We start from the raw sequence: 18,531 nt of genomic DNA on the forward strand, positions 1-18,531 counted from the left end.
GAACCCTTATTCCTCCTCTGCAAAACAAATCTGGAGTCTTTGGTTTAACATGTTCATTTACCTGATTTCTCAGAGATGGCACCTTCAGATTCAATATTCAAATTTTCTGAGCTATCAGCAGTCCCTATGGAGGCCTCAGACTCAAGGGTTTCATCATCAGAGGCACGTGGTTCCAGGACAAGCATCTCAAATGTTAGTTCTTCCCTGTAAGATACAATCAAGGAATCATTAACATTTGATAAGCCAACAGGAAAGCAGACCTTCTGTGAATGTCAGGAATTTAGGTAGCAAAAACAGTCACATTTCTTACTGTTCCCTTCCAGGGTGGTGATAAGGACCTGTATACCTGATGTGAAGAGCCAACTCATTGGAAAAGATGCTGGGAAAGATTGAAGGCAGAAGGAGAAGGGGATGACAGAGGATGGGATGGTTGGATGGCATCACTGACTCAATGGACATATGTTTGAGCAAACTAAGGGAGATAGTGAAGGATAGGGAAGCCTGGCTTGCTGCAGTCCACGGGATCGCAAAGAGCTGAACATGACTTAGCAACTGAACAAGTCACAGTCACAGTGAAGGTTAAAGACAGCAAAGACTGGGACCTACAATGGGGCTAAGGCTGAGGCAGGGCTTATGCTAAAGCTGTAAGATCCTTTGATGAAATGAACTCTGGGCTGCTAATCAGGAGACTGGGATTCTAAACTCACTCATAATACATCAGGAAAGTACTTTCCTCTTTATGGACCTTAACTTTCTCATCCACAAAAACAAAGAGACTAAACTAGATAGTCTCTAGGATTCCTTCCAGCTCTTAAACTATTTTCTTAAAAAAGCTGAGAGAATTCAGCACCACCAAACCAGCTCTCCAACAAATACTAAAGGATATTCTCTAGACAGGAAACACAAAAAGGGTGTATAAATTCGACCCAAAACAATAAAGTAAATGGCAACGGGATCATACTTATCAATAATTACCTTAAACGTATATGGGTTGAATGCCCCAACCAAAAGACAAAGAATGACTGAATGGATACAAAAACAAGCCCCTACATATGTTGTCTACAAGAGACCCACCTCAAAACAGGGGACACATACAAACTGAAAGTGAAGGGCTGGAAAAAAGATTTTCCATGCAAATAGGGACCAAAAGAAAGCAGAAGTAGCAATATTCATATCAGATAAAATAGACTTTAAAACAAAGGCTGTGAAAAGAGACAAAGAAGGTCACTACATAATGATCAAAGGATCAATCCAAGAAGAAGATACAACAATTATAAATATATATGCACCCAACATAGGAGCACCGCAATATGTAAGACAAATGCTAACAAGTATGAAAGGAGAAATTAACAATAACACAATAATAGTGGGAGACTTTAATACCCCACTTACACCTATGGATAGATCAACTAAACAGAAAATTAACAAGGAAACACAAACTTTAAACGATACAATAGACCAGTTAGACCTAATTGATATCTATAGGACATTTCATCCCAAAACAACGAATTTGACCTTTTTCTCAAGCACACACGGAACCTTCTCCAGGACAGATCACATCCTGGGCCATAAGTCTAGCCTTGGTAAATTCAAAAAAACTGAAATCATTCCAAGCATCTTTTCTGACCACAATGCAGTAAGATTAGATCTCAATTACAGGAGAAAAACTAGACATACAGATGGCTAACAAACACATGAAAAGATGCTCAACATCACTCATTATTAGAGAAATGCAAATCAAAACCACTATGAGGTACCATTTCACACCAGTCAGAATGGCTGCCATCCAAAAGTCTACAAATAATAAATGCTGGAGAGGGTGTGGAGAAAAGGGAACCCTCTTACACTGTTGGTGGGAATGCAAACTAGTACAGCCACTATGGAGAACAGTGTGGAGATTCCTTAAAAAACTGGAAATAGAACTGCCTTATGACCCAGCAATCCCACTGCTGGGCATACACACTGAGGAAACCAGAATGGAAAGAGACACGTGTACCCCAATATTCATCGCAGCACTGTTTATAATAGCCAGGACATGGAAGCAACCTAGATGTCCATCAGCAGATGAATGGATAAGAAAGCTATGGTACATATACACAATGGAGTATTACTCAGCCATTAAAAAGAATACATTTGAATCAGTTCTAACGAGGTGGATGAAACTGGAGCCTATTATACAGAGTGAAGTAAGCCAGAAGGAAAAACACCAATACAGTATACTAACGCATATATATGGAATTTAGAAAGATGATAACAATAACCTGGTGTACGGGACAGCAAAAGAGACACTGATGTATAGAACAGTCTTATGGACTCTGTGGGAGAGGGAGAGGGTGGGAAGATTTGGGAGAGTGACATTGAAACATGTAGCATATCATGTAAGAAACGAGTTGCCAGTCCAGGTTCAATGCGCGATACTGGATGCTTGGGGCTGGTGCACTGGGACGACCCAGAGGGATGGTGTGGGGAGGGAGGAGGGAGAAGGGAGGAGGGTTCAGGATGGGGAACACATGTATGCCTGTGGCGGATTCATTTTGATATTTGGCAAAACTAACACAATTATGTAAAGTTTAAAAATAAAATAAAATTTAAAATAAAATAAAATAAAATAAAAAGCAAAAAAAAAAAAAATTCCAACATATGGAGGCTGAACAACATGCTGCTGAATAACCAACAAATCACAGAAGAAATCAAAAAAGAAATCAAAATTTGCATAGAAACGAATGAAAATAAAAACACAAAAACTCAAAACCTGTGGGACACTGTAAAAGCAGTCCTAAGTGGAAAGTTCATAGCAATACAGGCATACCTCAATAAACAAGAAAAAAGTCAAATAAATAACCTAACCCTACACCTAAAGCAACTAGAAAAGGAAGAAATGAAGAACCCTAGGGTTAGTAGAAGGAAAGAAATCTTAAAAATTAGGGCAGAAATAAATGTAAAAGAAACAAAAGAGATCATAGCAAAAATCAACAAAGCCAAAAGCTGGTTCTTTGAAAGGATAAATAAAATTGACAAACCATTAGCCAGACTCATCAAGAAACAAAGGGAGAAAAATCAAATCAATAAAATTAGAAATGAAAAAGGAGAGATCACAACAGACAACACAGAAATACAAAGGATCATAAGAGACTACTATCAGCAATTATAATGCCAATAAAATGGACAACGTGGAAGAAATGGACAAATTCTTAGAAAAGTACAACTTTCCAAAACTGGACCAGGAAGAAATAGAAAATATTAACAGACCCATCACAAGCACGGAAATGGAAACTGTAATCAGAAATCTTCCAGCAAACAAAAGCCCAGGTCCAGACGGCTTCACAGCTGAATTCTACCAAAAATTTAGAGAAGAGCTAACACCTATCCTACTCAAACTCTTCCAGAAAATTGCAGAGGAAGGTAAACTTCCAAACTCATTCTATGAGGCCACCATCACCCTAATACCAAAACCTGACAAAGATGCCACAAAAAAAAAAGTACAGGCCAATATCACTGATGAACATAGATGCAAAAATCCTTAACAAAATTCTAGCAATCAGAATCCAACAACACATTAAAAGATCATACACCATGACCAAGTGGGCTTCATCCCAGGGATGCAAGGATTCTTCAATATCCGCAAATCAATCAATGTAATACACCACATTAACAAATTAAAAAATAAAAACCATATGATTATCTCAATAGATGCAGAGAAAGCCTTTGACAAAATTCAACATCCATTTACAATAAAAACTCTCCAGAAAGCAGGAATAGAAGGAACATACCTCAACATAATAAAAGCTATATATGACAAACCCACAGCAAACATTATCTTTAATGGTGAAAAATTGAAAGCATTTCCTCTAAAGTCAGGAACAAGACAAGGGTGCCCACTTTCACCATTACTATTCAACATAGTTTTGGAAGTTTTGGCCACAGCAATCAAGAGCAGAAAAAGAAATAAAAGGAATCCAAATTGGAAAAGAAGAAGTAAAACTCTCACTGTTTGCAGATGACATGATTCTCTACATAGAAAACCCTAAAGACTCCACCAGAAAATTACTAGAGCTAATCAATGATTATAGTAAAGTTGCAAGATATAAAATCAACACAGAGAAATCCCTTGCATTCCTATACACTAATAATGAGAAAATAGAAAGAGAAATTAAGGAAACAATTCCATTCACCACTGCAACAAAAAGAATAAAATACTTAGGAATATATCTACCTAAAGAAACTAAAGACCTATATATAGAAAACTATAAAACACTGGTGAAAGGAATCAAAGAGGACACTAATAGATGGAGAAATATACCATGTTCATGGATTGGAAGAATCAATATAGTGAAAATGAGTATACTACCCAAAGCAATTTATAGATTCAATACAATCCCTGTCAAGCTACCAACGGTATTCTTCACAGAGCTAGAACAAATAATTTCACAATTTGTATGGAAATACAAAAAACCTCGAATAGCCAAAGCAATCTTGAGAAAGAAGAATGGAACTGGAGGAATCAACCTGCCTGACTTCAGGCTATACTACAAAGCAACAGTCATCAAGACAGTATGGTACTGGCACAAAGACAGAAATATAGATCAATGGAACAAAATTGAAAGCCCAGAGATAAGTCCACACACCTATGGACACCTTATCTTTGACAAAGGAGGCAAGAATATACAATGGATTAAAGACAATCTCTTTAACAAGTGGTGCTGGGAAAACTGGCCAACCACTTGTAAAAGAAGGAAACTAGAACACTTTCTAACACCATACACAAAAATAAACTCAAAATGGATTAAAGATCTAAACATAAGACCAGAAACTATAAAACTCCTAGAGGAGAACACAGGCAAAACACTCTCCGACATACATCACAGCAGGATCCTCTATGACCCACCTCCCAGAATATTGGAAATAAAAGCAAAAATAAACAAATGGGATCTAATTAAACTTAAAAACTTCTGCACAACAAAGGAAGTTATAAGCAAGATGAAAAGACAGCCTTCAGAATGGGAGAAAATAATAGCAAATGAAGCAACTGACAAACAACTAATCTCAAAAATATACAAGCAACTCCTACAGCTCAATTCCAGAAAAATAAATGACCCAATCAAAAAATGGGCCAAAGAACTAAACAGACATTTCTCCAAAGAAGACATACAGATGGCTAACACACACATGAAAAGATGCTCAACATCACTCATTATCAGAGAAATGCAAATCAAAGCCACTATGAGGTACCATTTCACACCAGTCAGAATGGCTGCGATCCAAAAGTCTACAAGCAATAAATGCTGGAGAGCGTGTGGAGAAAAGGGAACCCTCTTACACTGTTGGTGGGAATGCGAACTAGGACAGCCACTATGGAGAAGAGTGTGGAGATTCCTTAAAAAACTGGAAATAGAACTGCCTTATGACCCAGCAATTCCACTGCTGGGCATACACACTGAGGAAACCAGAATGGAAAGAGACACGTGTACCCCAATGTTCATCGCAGCACTGTTTATAATAGCCAGGACACAGAAGCAACCTAGATGTCCATCAGCAGATGAATGGATAAAGAAAGCAGTGGTACATATACACAATGGAGTATTACTCAGCCATTAGAAAGAATACATTTGAATCAGTGCTAATGAGGTGGATGAAATTGGAGCCTATTATACAGAGTGAAGTAAGCCAGAAAGAAAAACACCAATACAGTATACTAACGCATATATATGTAATTTACAAAGATGGTAACAATAACCCTTTTGCTGTATATGAGACAGCAAAAGAGACACTGATGTATAGAACAGTCTTTTGGACTCTGTGGGAGAGGGATAGGGTGGGATGATTTGGGAGAATGGCACTGAAACATGTATAGTATCATATATGAAACGAGTCACCAGTCCAGGTTCGATGCACGATACTGGATGCTTGGGGCTGATGCACTGGGACGACCCAGAGGGATGGTATGGGGAAGGAGGAGGGAGGAGGGTTCAGGATGGGGAACACATGTATACCTGTGATGGATTCATTTTGATATATGGCAAAACCAATACAATATTATAAAGTTAAAAAATAAAATAAAATTTAAAAAATTATGACATTTTCGTCCCACTTGTTTGACTAAGTATGAATAGAATGCTAGATTTCTAATTTATATTCACTCAAAGTTTTGATATAGTTCCATTTATTCTGGCATCTACACAGTGACAGACTTTATTTTCTTGGGCTCCAAAGTCACTGCGGATGTTGAGTGCAGCCATGGAATTAAAAGATGCTTGTTCCTTGGAAGAAAAGCTATGACAATGTATTAAAAAAGTAGAGAGATTACTCTGTGGACAAAGGTCCATATAGTCGAAGCTATGGTTTTTCCAGTAGTCATGTATGGATGTGAGAGTTGGACCATAAAGAAAGCTGAGTGACAAAGAACTGATGTTTTTGAACTGTGGTGTTGGAGAAGACTCTTGAGAGTCCCTTGGACTGAAAGGAGATCCAATCAGTCCATTCTGAAGGAAATCCGTTCTGCATATTCATTGGAAGGACTGATGCTGAAGCTGAAACTCCAATACTATGGCCACCTGATGTGAAGAACTGACTCATTGGAAAAGACCCTGATGCTGGGAAAGACTGAAGGCAGGAGGAGAAGGGGACGACAGAGGAGGAGAAGGGGACGACAGAGGATGAGATGCTTGGATGGCATCACCAACCCAATGGACATGCGCTTGAGCAAGCTCTGGGAGATGATAAAGGACAGGGAGGCCTGGTATGCTGCAGTCCATGGGATCACAGAGTCGGACATGACTGAGCAACTGAACAACAAAGTATTACTGCTAAAAGTCTAGCAATCTTATTTTTTAGTGATTTAAAAAAAAATCTTGAATGAGGTTTTAAACTTTTAATCCAATTCTGAAAATATAAAAAAATACTGTGTTTAAGTAAACCAGAAAGAAAAACACCAATACAGTATACTGACACATATATATGGAATTTAGAAAGATGGTAACGATAACCCTATATGCAAGACAGCAAAAGAGACACAGATGTATAGAACAGTCTTTTGGACTCTGTGGTAGAAGGCGAGGGTGGGATGATTTGAGACAATAGCATTGAAACATGTATATGTGAAACAGATCGCCAGTCCGGGTTCAATGCATGAGACAGGGCGCTCAGGGGTACAACGGGATGACCCAGAGGGATGGGATGGGGAGGGAGGTGGGAGGAGGGTTCAGGATGGGGAACACATGTACACCCATGGCTGATTCATGTCAATGTATGGCAAAACCACTACAATACTGTAAAATAATTAGCCTCCAATTAAAATAAATAAATTAAAAAAAATTTTATTAGCTGCTACACACTATATCCTCTACCTTCTTTGGCCAAGGAGAGACCTCTAGATCTCCTAAATGAAATAAAACAGACTGACCTCTTCTGTCCTTTTAAACCTTTGCCATCTCCACTTCAGACTACTATTCTCGATTCCTTCGTATCAATCACTCACCTCCTCTCAGCCATGCCTCCTCATTCCCTGAAGTCTTTGGTACCTGGCTTCTAATCTTACTTTCTCACTACTGCCTGACACCACTGTGATTCATTTTAATCAATATCTTTGTTAAAAGCTCATGTCAATACCCTAACATCAAAGTTCCTTTACACCTGCAATTCCAAATAACCTTTTCTCCACTCTGTGTAGGCAATTTTCCCCAGTGGGCAGACCCTGGAGTTTGTTGATCCACTCCTCCACTCTGTCCACTGCCTCGTTATCCTTCCAAGTGTAACTCCATTTTCATCGATTCTCCTCCTTTGCAGAGCCCTCTTAGCTTCTCTTCCACTCTACCCAGCTTTAAACTGTTCATCCTTTAATACCTCCAATACCTGGCTTGAGATTCATGGACAATTTTTGCAAGGATAGTCTCGCCAACAACTCACTGCTGCAATGACAACTGTCATAAGCAATGCACATTCACACCTCTGAGACTATGTTCATACATTTCCCTTTCTCTGGGACTTTCACCTTCCTGGCAAATTCCTATTCATCCTTCAATAGTTCCCATGCAATTTTCATCAAAGCTGAATTAGCTCCTCTTTTCAGATCATTTTTGTATCAAATAGCTAGCTGCTCATCAAAGTAGACCATTTTTACCTTATCATGTTCAGCACAGCTGAGCCCTAGCTGCTTTTTCAGCTTGTCCAAATTCTAGAAGCAATCCTGACAAGCAAAAAGTACTTTAAAAGACTCATAATCTCTCATGAATCAAGCTCTCAGACCTGGGATCCTGGAACTCATGAACAAAAATCCCCTTAAAACTTGAGTCATCACTGACAACCAGTACACAGTACCTTCAGAGAGAACCACAGGATGGTCACATTATACCCAAGAAGTAGTGTTACCATCCTTGCTCCAGGGATGGCAGAGGTCACAGAGTGGTTTATCTGTCTCTCTCCCAATTGCAACCAATTTCCCTACTTGGTGTCCCAGCACCTCCAAGAGTTGCTGCCTTACCCTGACCATCCAGTTGCTGACCCCATGGTTATATTGATCTTCAGATAATAATGTTCCTTTATGGAGTTCTGACGGAGAAGGCAATGGCAACCCACTCCAGTACTCTTGCCTGGAAAATCCCATGGACGGAGGAGCCTGGTAGGCTGCAGTCCATGGGGTCGCTGAGGGTCAGACACGACTGAGCAACTTCACTTTAACTTTTCACTTTCATGCATTGGAGAAGGAAATGGAAACCCACTCCAGTGTTCCTGCCTGGAGAATCCCAGGGACAGGGGAGCCTGGTGGGCTGCCATCTATGGGGTCACACAGAGTCAGACACGACTGAAGTGACTCAGCAGCAGCAGTAGCATGGAGTTCTGAATCATCTTAGCCTGGGAATCTTTATTGCTCCTTTAAAAGAAAAATTTGTCACCAAGACTGGTGACCTGTTAAGAATCTGGGCTAAGACTAACACACCCTGTCCAGTCAGCCTTTTGAGAATCTCCACTGTAGCAGCTTCAGATCTCCTAGCTCTTCAGCATCCTTCCTTGAGGTGACAACTTTCACATTGCTACCTGAGTACAGACAGCATGTCCTTGTCATCTCCACATCCCCTGTACCCTGACGTAGAGTCTGACTCACAATAAGGGAAGAATAAACAGAGGACAGGAGGAAGAAAATGGAAACAGGTAACGGTTGCTCGCTTTCCTTCCAGCGACTCACTTCTCTTTCTGCAGATTCTCAATCTGCTCGGTCAGGACTCTCTCCTCCTGCTGCATAGCTGCCTGCTGCTGCTCTGTGATGTCAGTCTCCAGGGCCACCTCACTAGTCAAGGTCTCTTCCGTAACATCAGACATGGAAGGCAGCCGAACCACAGCAGGAGAGGATGGACATGGATAGTTTCCTCGACGAAGACGCCCCTTGCCCTGCAAAGAAAAATACATGTTAAAGGTAAATTGAGTGACTCCATCAGTTTTACTTGGCCCAGTTAGGATAACAAGTGTAATATTTTCATCACACCTGGTGAATGGTGGGAATAAGTGGAAACATTCTATGAGACCTAAAATATTTATAGGCTAAGTATTTCTTGCCAGAGCACTGGAAAATGGGTATGTAGGGGGGTGGGAGTGTAAGAACACACCGTGTACTGGGATGAGGTTCTCTTTTTTAACTAAGGTATAGTTGTTTTACAATGTTGTATTAGTTTCTTCTGCTGTACAATGAAGTGAATCAGCTATATGTATACACATATTCCCGTTCCTCTTGAACCTCCCTCCCTCCTCCCCTCTTCTGCCCCTCTAAGTTATCACAGAGCTCCAAACTAAGCTCCCTGTGCTATAAAGCAACTTCCCCACTAGCTATTTTACACATGGTAGTATATATGTATCAATCCTAATCTTTATAATGATATGAGATTCTTCTATTAATCTAAGCTATCTCCTGCAAAACTAAATATCCTGCAAATTAAATATCCACACATGGCTATTTAAATTTTAATTAAATTAAAGTTAAATGGGATGTGGGGGAGGGATAAATTGGGAGATTGGAATTGACATATGTGTATATGACATAGGTGTGTACTACTATATATAAAACAGATAACTCATAAGGACCTATTGTACAGCACAGGGAACTCTACTCAATACTCCGTGATGGCCTATATGGGAAAAAACATCTTTAAAAAGAGTGGATATATGTATAAGTGATTCACTTCACTGTACACCTGAAACTAACACAACATTGTAAATCAAGTATACTCCAATAAAACTTTTTTTAATTAAATAGAAGTAAAAATTTAGCTCTGCAATCACCCTAGCCAGATTTCAAAAGTTCAACAGCCACAGGTGGTTAGTGACTACCACAAGGAAAACTGCAGAAATAGAGCATCTCTATCATCAAACAAAGTTCTGAGGGACAACACTGCTCTACAGGAAGACTATACAAAACAGGTCCTAAAACTCAGTTTTATTTTTTTTTAATACCATTTATATATTATAGGGTGTTAGTGAGAGATATTCTCTAAGAACAACTTAAGAAACTTCCTTCTTGAGATCAGAGGGGGAATAATCTCATTGTTTTAATTGGTTACTTGTATGTAACTTTAGCCTCCGATAATGACAATTAAACCTCCTGCTGAGAACAACTGGACCAAACATAAAAACCTAACAGATTCTTGAAGGCGCTATAGAGTTAACAAGGCAGACCAAAGAGAGGTTGGCCCAGTATTCAGGGCTAATTTATATTTAAAAGGCAGATGAGAGTCTGAACAGAGCTTCTGACAGACTACAGCAGGAGTCAGCAAAACATGGCCTTTGGGCCAAATGTGTCCTAATTGCAGATTTTGTAAATAAAGCTTTACTGAAATACTTTTCTGCTTATTAATTCATGCATTGTCTATGGCTCTTCTGCAGAATAACGGTAGCACTGATAGTTGCAACAGCTTCCATGTTCCACAAAGCCTCAAGTATTTAGGCTATGGTCCTTTAGAGAAAATTTGCCAAGCCCTGGGGTAAGAATAATAGTCCAGACCCAGGCAAGGGTGTGAGCTGTAGTCGGGTGTTGAGTGTGGACTCCATGCATGCCTGATGCTGGGACCCCTAAGGTTTGTAAATTGAAATTATTATACTCATTGCAGATACTGCAAGCTAGCTTCAAGTTGTCTGAATGGTTCAAAAAAACTGTAATCCCTAAAATTGGATTCAAGTAATCTCAGATTGCTAGTGTCCTAGAACGTGGCAGAAAACAATGAAAACACTGGAGGAAAGTAACACCATCTTAGGTTTCAAAATATTTTTACAAATAATTTTTAAAAATACTTTGCTCACATACAATAAAAAGTAAGCAAGCACAAAAGGAGACAAGACAATGTAAATGGAAACCAGTAAAAACAACAGAAACCCTCAATGACACCAGATATTGTGACTTTCAGAACAGACTCAAAGTAACCATGCTGAAAGACACAGAAAGACATAGCTTAACTAGTGGACTGGAATAGGTCAGAAGAAAATATAAAGAATCAAGCAGAGAAAACAAAACACATTTTTTTCTATAAAAATTCAATAAAGAAGATAAAGAGGACACAATAAAAAGATCTACCATATGCAAAAAGATTACTAGGAGAAAAGAGAGATCCTATAGGAGAAATACGAAAGAAATAATAGCAGAACATCTTTCAAAACCAATTAAAGATATCAACCTACTGACTGCAGAAAATCTTCAACCTCTAGAAAAGATAAACATTGGGTTGGCCAAAAAGTTCATTTGGGTCCTTCCATCTGATGTTATAGGAAAAGCCCAAGCGAACTTTTTGGCCAGTCCAATGAAAAGAAGTCCATACCATACCTAGAGACAGCTGCTAAAAAATAAAGGCAAAAAAAATCTAAAAAGAAGTCAGAAAAAAAAAATGTATCTGCAACAAAGACGCAACTATTTGATTCAAGGCTTACTTTTCAACGGAAACAATGGAAGTCAGAAAACAACAAATAGTATTTTCAAAAGATGAAAGGAAAAAGTAACTGCCTGTCTAGAATTCTATACATTGCAAAAGCAGCCTTCAAGAATGAAGTTTAAATAAAGACATTTTCAGACATACTAAGATAGGAAATCTGTCACCCGCAGATCTGCACTAAAGGAAGGGCAGACAGAAAATGACCCAAAGAGAAAAGTCAAGGAGAAAGAAATGAAGCAGTTAAAACAGTAAAGATGTAAGTCTAAATGAATTTTCATAAAACATAAGAATAATATATTGCATTTAAAATACAGATAATTTAAAACATCTGCATAACAACAACAGCAATATATCAAACAATAGCTAAAGCATATTAAAGACCTTGTCCTATCTAGGAAAAAAATAAAAGCACCAACTGACTTTGATAAATCAGAGATGCCTGTTGTAATCTTTAGCTGAAAACTAAAAGAAGAGTAAAAAAGTATAAAACTTTAAAACTAAGGAAAAAATTGAATACAATATGTAGTCAAAAGAAAAAGGAAAAAAGAACAAAACAGTAAGAAAGAAACAAAACATATATCAGGTAGGAAAAATTAAAAGCACAAAATAAAACAGTAGATTTAAATCCAAATACATCAGTGATTACATTAAATTAAGTGATTAAATGCATTAGTTAAAACCTGAAGATTATCAGACTGTATTTAAAAAAAGAAAATTCAATTATAGTAAGTTTACAAGGCATGGATATAAAATATTCAAAATTCAGGAAGGCTGAAAGCAAAAAGGCAGGAGTAAAAGACATACCATGTCAGCACAGAGAAAACAAGTGTATACACACAAATCAGTAAAGTAATATACCTAACCAACTTAATAAACACAAGTTATCTAATAGACATATAGAATTCATGACCTAACAACTACAGGATATTTTAAAGCACACACAGCAAAGAGAGTAATAGATTTTCTCTGAAACAGTTTATCTGACCTTTAAAGTAATTTAAAGTAAGTTTTCTGATAGTACAATTACAAAGAGAAAACTAAAAATCCCTACGTATGCAGAATTTAAGAAACACATATCTATGCATCAAGAAGATGAGATACATATATGAAATAATGCAATTTGCAGCAACATGGATGGACCTAGAGACTATTATACTAAATGAAATAAGTCAGAAAGAGAAAAGCAAATGTCATATGACATCACTTATACATGGAATCTAAAATATGACACGAATGAACTTATCTATGAAACAGAAACAGATTCCCAGACACATAGCACAGACTTGTGGTTGCCAAGGGGGACAGTGAGGGAGAGATGGATTAGGAGTTTGGGATTAGCAGATATAAACTATTATATAAAGAATGGATAAATAACAAAGCCCTACTGTACAGCTCAGGGAACTATATTCAATATTCTGTGATAAACAATAATGGAAAAGAATATGAGAATGATATATGTGTATAAGTGAGTCATTCTGCTGTATGGCAGAAATTAACACAACACTGTAAATCAACTATACTTGAATAAAATTTAAAAAAAGAAAAAGAAATAGACTTCTAAAATACCCATAGCCAAAGAAGAAATCACAACAGGAATTTAAAAAGTCTTTGAACTAAACGACAATATAAAAATCTGTGGGATACAGTTTAACCCTGTTGATCTTAAAAGTTATAAGCTTTATATGCATACATTAGAAAAAAAAAGGTTAAAAATTAAAAAGGTAAGTACTTTAGAAAACTTTAGAAAAAAGGTATCTATTTTAGAAAACTAGGGAAAGAACAACAAAATAAACCCAATGAGAGAAAAAGGAAATAAAGAGTAAATAAACACTAGAAAAAAGAGGACCAAAGGCAAACGCAGCTCTTTGAAACAACTAATAAAGAATTTTAAATGCTGGCAAAATTGATAAGAAAGAAAGAAATCACAAATAACCAAAGGAATGAAAAAGGGGGCACTATCCAAATCTCGTAGACATGAAAAAGATAAGAGGCTACTATGAACAACTCTATGTTAATAAATCTGAAATTTTATACAAAGTGGAGAAATTTCTACAAAAGTCCAAATAACTAATACTGTCAAGGAAATAAAAAAAAAATGTGATTAAGTTTATAAACTTAATCTATAAATAACATCTTTATAGACAGAAAACTGGAAGCTTAGATGATTTCACCAGTAAACAAGAAGAAATAAAACACAAATTCTTCCACAGAATTAAAAATAAGGACTACTCTCCTGCTCGCCACAACTAGAGAAAGAAAAGCCCACACAGCAATGAAGACCCAGCACATCCATAAATAAATAAAAATTATAAAAAAGGACTACTCTCCAACTCATTTTTAGAGGCTAGCATAAACTAGATATTAAAACATAGGACATTAAAAGGAAAGTTTATTAAGGGACAATTTTACTCAAACAAAGGTGCAAAAATTCTAAACATACTATAAATCAATATCAATAAAAATCCCAAGACAATTTTTGTGAAGCTGATTCTATAATTTATATGGCAATATATACAGAGCCAAGAATAGTCAAAACACTATTGAAGAAGGTAGAATGACTTGTTCTAGCAGGTATTTTTAGAAAGCTATACTAATTGAAATAGTGGTGTTGATAAAAAGACAGTAAAAATAGACTAGAAAGAGATCCATGAATATAAAGACCACTCCCTACATTGTATCATATACAAAAATATTTTCAGGTGGATTATACACTTAAATGTGAAAGGTGAAACAATAAAGCTTGTACACAATAATAAAGATTATCTTCATAACTTAAGATTGTACAAAAAATTCTTAAACATGACCCTAAAAATACTAGTCTAAAGAAAAAGATTGGTAAGTTAGGCTACATTAAAATTAAGAACATCCTGTTCAATGAAAGACACCTTTAATAGTGGAAGAAGAAATTACACAACGGAAGTAATCAATAAAGGGCTTATATCCAGAATCCATTAAGAACTCTTTCAAATCAGAAAAAGGCAGACAACCCCATCAGAAAAATGACCAAGAGTTGTGAACAGGTCCTCCATCAAAGAGGATATCCAAACTGCCAACATACTTACGAAAAAGTGCTTAAGCACATTAGAGTCACAATACAGAAATTTAAAATGAAACCCTAATGACACAAAATCACTGCAGATGGTGATTGCAGCAATGAAATTAAAAGACACTTACTCCTTGGAAGGAAAGTTATGACCAACCTAGACAGCATATTAAAAAGCAGAGACATTACTTTGCCGACAAAGGTTCGTCTAGTCAAGGCTGTGGTTTTTCCAGTGGTCATGTATGGATGTGAGAGTTGGACTATAAAGAAAGCTGAGCACTGAAGAACTGATGCTTTTGAACAGTGGTGTTGGAGAAGACTCTTGAGAGTCCCTTGGACTGCAAAGAGATCCAACCAGTCCATCCTAAAGATCAGTCCTGGGTGTTCATTGGAAGGACCGATGTTGAAGCTGAAATTTCAATACTTTGGCCACCTGATGTGAAGAGCTGACTCATTTGAAAAGACTCTGATGCTGGGAAAGATTGAGGGTAGGAGGAAAAGGGGACGACAGAGGATGAGATGGTTGGATGGCATCACCAACTCAATGGACGTGGGTTTGGGTGGACTCCGCGAGTTGGTGATGGACAGGGAGGCCTGGCATGCTGCGATTCATGGGGTTGCAAAGAGTCGGACACGACTGAGTGACCAAACTGAACTGAACTAAACTAATGATACACCCATTAAAATGGCTAAAATTAAAGAATCTGACAATATAAGAGCTGGGAAGGAAGTGAAGCAATTGGGAACTCTCATGCACTGCTAGTACAATACAACTCTTTTGGAAAAAAAGTTTGTCATTATGGACTCAGGATGAAAACAAATTTTACACACACATATATATATATATATATATATCCTGTGACCCAGGATATAGTATTGCACTCCTGTATAACCCCCACAAAAATACATCCATGTCACCATCAAAATTAAATGTATCAGAATGTTCATAGAAGCATTACTCATAATTCCCCAAAATACAAGCCCAATGTCCATCAACACTAGAATAGATTAACTGTGGTATAAGCATACACTAAAATACTATTACAGTAACAAGTATGTGCTATAATGAAACACAATAATATGGACAAGTCTTACACATATAAGGTTGAGTGAAATAAATCGGATATAAAATACCTATTATATGAGTCCATTTATATAAAGCTTAAAAACAGAACTATAGTGCTCAGGGATACACACTTTAATGGGAAAACAACAAAGAAACAGAGTAAGTGATTAACACAATACTCAGATTATTGCTTACTTTGGGGGGAGGGAAAGGATTATGATTGGAAAGAAAAAGATAAGAGCTTCTGGGGGTTCTATATCTTGATCTAAGGGTGGTACATGGATGCTCATAATTCATCAAGACATGTATATATGTCTCTGTCCTTTTCTATATGTGTCATATTTCTCAATAAAGCCAGTTCCTCTTCAAAGCTAGTTATGTGTGCAAAATACTACTATCTTTTGAGAAGATCTGTCTCAGAAACTGCTGAGCTAGCCCAAATGACAAGGTGAAAGTGGAGGGTAGTTCTAAAGACGTTCAGGCTCATTCTTCCAAACGTATGCCCTCTAAAACATGCAACAGGATGAAAATCAGGAGGATGACAAGATTGCTATTCCACTTTTAGTTCTGGGATCAAGAGGTGAGGAATATGTTATGAAAGCCCTCAACACAAAGGATCAAATTTCACCATATATATGGAAACACAAAAAACCTCGAATAGAGAAAGCAATCTTGAAGAAGAAAAATGGAACTGGAGAAATCAACCTTCCTGACTTCAGACTATACTACAAAGCTAGACATCAAGACAGTATGGTACTGGCACAAAGACAGAAATATAGACCAGTAGAACAAAACAGACAACCCAGAGATAAATCCACAAACCTTATCTTTGACAAAGGCGACAAAAATACACAATGGAGAAAAGACAATCTCTTTAACAAGTGGTACTAGGAAAACTGGTCAACCACCTGTAAAAGAATGAAACCAGGATACTTTCTATCACCATACACAAAAATAAACTCCAAATGGATTAAAGATCTAAATGTAAGACCAGAAAACTATAAAGCTCTTAGAAGAAAACATAGGCAGAACACTCTTTGACATAAATCACAGCAAGATCCTCTATGACCCACCTCCCAGAGTAATGGAAATGAAAACAAAAATAAACAAATGGGACCTAATTAAACTTGAAAGTTTTTGTACAACGAAGGAAACTATAAGCAAGGTAAAAAAAGGCAGCCTTCAGAATGGGAGAAAATAATAGCAAATGAAACAACTGATAAAGAATTAATCTCCAAAATATACAAGCAGCTCATGCAGATCAATACCAGATAAATGAACGATCCAATCAAAAAGTGGGCCAAAGAACTGAACAGACATTTCTCCAAAGAAGACATATGATGGCTAATGTGCTTTGTTGCTCAGTCGTGTCCGACTCTTTGTGACCCCAAGGACTGTAGTCCAGCAGGCTCCTCTGTCCACAGGGTTTCTCCAGGCAAGTATACTAGTGTGGGCTGCCATGGAGTTCACTGGAGATGGCTAATAAACACATGAAAAGATGCTCAACATCACTCATCAACAGATAAATGCAAATCAAAACCACAATTAGGTACCAACTCACGCCAGTCAGAATGGCTGCCATCAAAAAGTCTACAAACAGTAAATGCTAGAGAGAGTGTGGAGAAAAGGGAACCCTCTTACACCGTTGGTGGGACTGCAAACTAGTACAGCCACTAAGGAGAACAGTGTGGAGATTCTTTAAAAAACTGGAAACAGAACTGCCATACGACCCAGCAATCCCGCTGCTCGGCATACGTACTGAGGAAACCAGAACTGAAAGAACATTGTATTCCAATGTTCACTGCAGTACTGTTTACAATAGCTAGGATGTGGAAGCAACCTAGATGTCCATCGGCAGACGAATGGATAAGGAAGTTGTGGTACATATACAAAATGGAATATTACTTAGCTATAAAAAAGAACGCATTTGAGTCAGTTCTAATGAGGTGGATGAAACTGGAGCCTGTTATACACAGTGAAGTATACAGAAGTATACAGAAAGAGAAACACCAATACAGTATATTAATGCATACATATGGAATTTAGAGATGGTAACAATGACCATATATACAAGATGGCAAAAGAGACACAGATGTAAAGAACAGACTTTTGGACTATGTGGGAGAAGGCGAGGGTGGGATGATTTGAGAAAATAGCATTGAAACATATATATTACCATATGTAAAATAGATGACCAGTGCAAGTTCAATGCATGAAGCCGGGCACTCAAAGCCAGTGCACTGGGACAACCCAAAGGGATAGGGTGGGGCGGGAGGTGGGAGGGGGTGTTCAGGATGAGGGGACACATATGCACTCGTGGCTGACTCATGTCTATATATGGCAAAAACCACCACAGTATTGTAAAGTAATCAGCTTCCAAATAAAAGAAAAAAATCAGTCTGCCAATTTAATGAAGGATGACCCCAGATAAGACAGCATTGTGGAATGGAGGCAGAGAATGGGGTTTTGAGTGTTAAAGTCCATTATGACTGGTCAGGATCACATTATAAACTCCAAGA

General features: G+C 37.6%; 1 protein-coding gene across 16 annotated transcripts in view; it reads right to left on the reverse strand.

Annotated features, from left to right (window-relative positions):
* MYO9A (myosin IXA) overlaps positions 1-18,531 on the reverse strand; it is a 257,820-nt gene that overhangs the window by 5,769 nt on the left and 233,520 nt on the right. For all 16 annotated transcript variants that reach the window (XM_061430254.1, XM_061430252.1, XM_061430257.1 and 13 more), the window contains 2 exons: positions 9,179-9,381; positions 62-204 (listed from right to left, as the gene is read on the reverse strand). In XM_061430254.1, coding sequence (XP_061286238.1) covers positions 62-204; positions 9,179-9,381 — 346 coding nt within the window. The remainder of the gene's footprint in view (positions 1-61; positions 205-9,178; positions 9,382-18,531) is intronic.

This window comes from Bos javanicus, chromosome 10 (genome assembly GCF_032452875.1).
Source record: "Bos javanicus breed banteng chromosome 10, ARS-OSU_banteng_1.0, whole genome shotgun sequence".
NCBI lineage: Eukaryota > Metazoa > Chordata > Mammalia > Artiodactyla > Bovidae > Bos > Bos javanicus.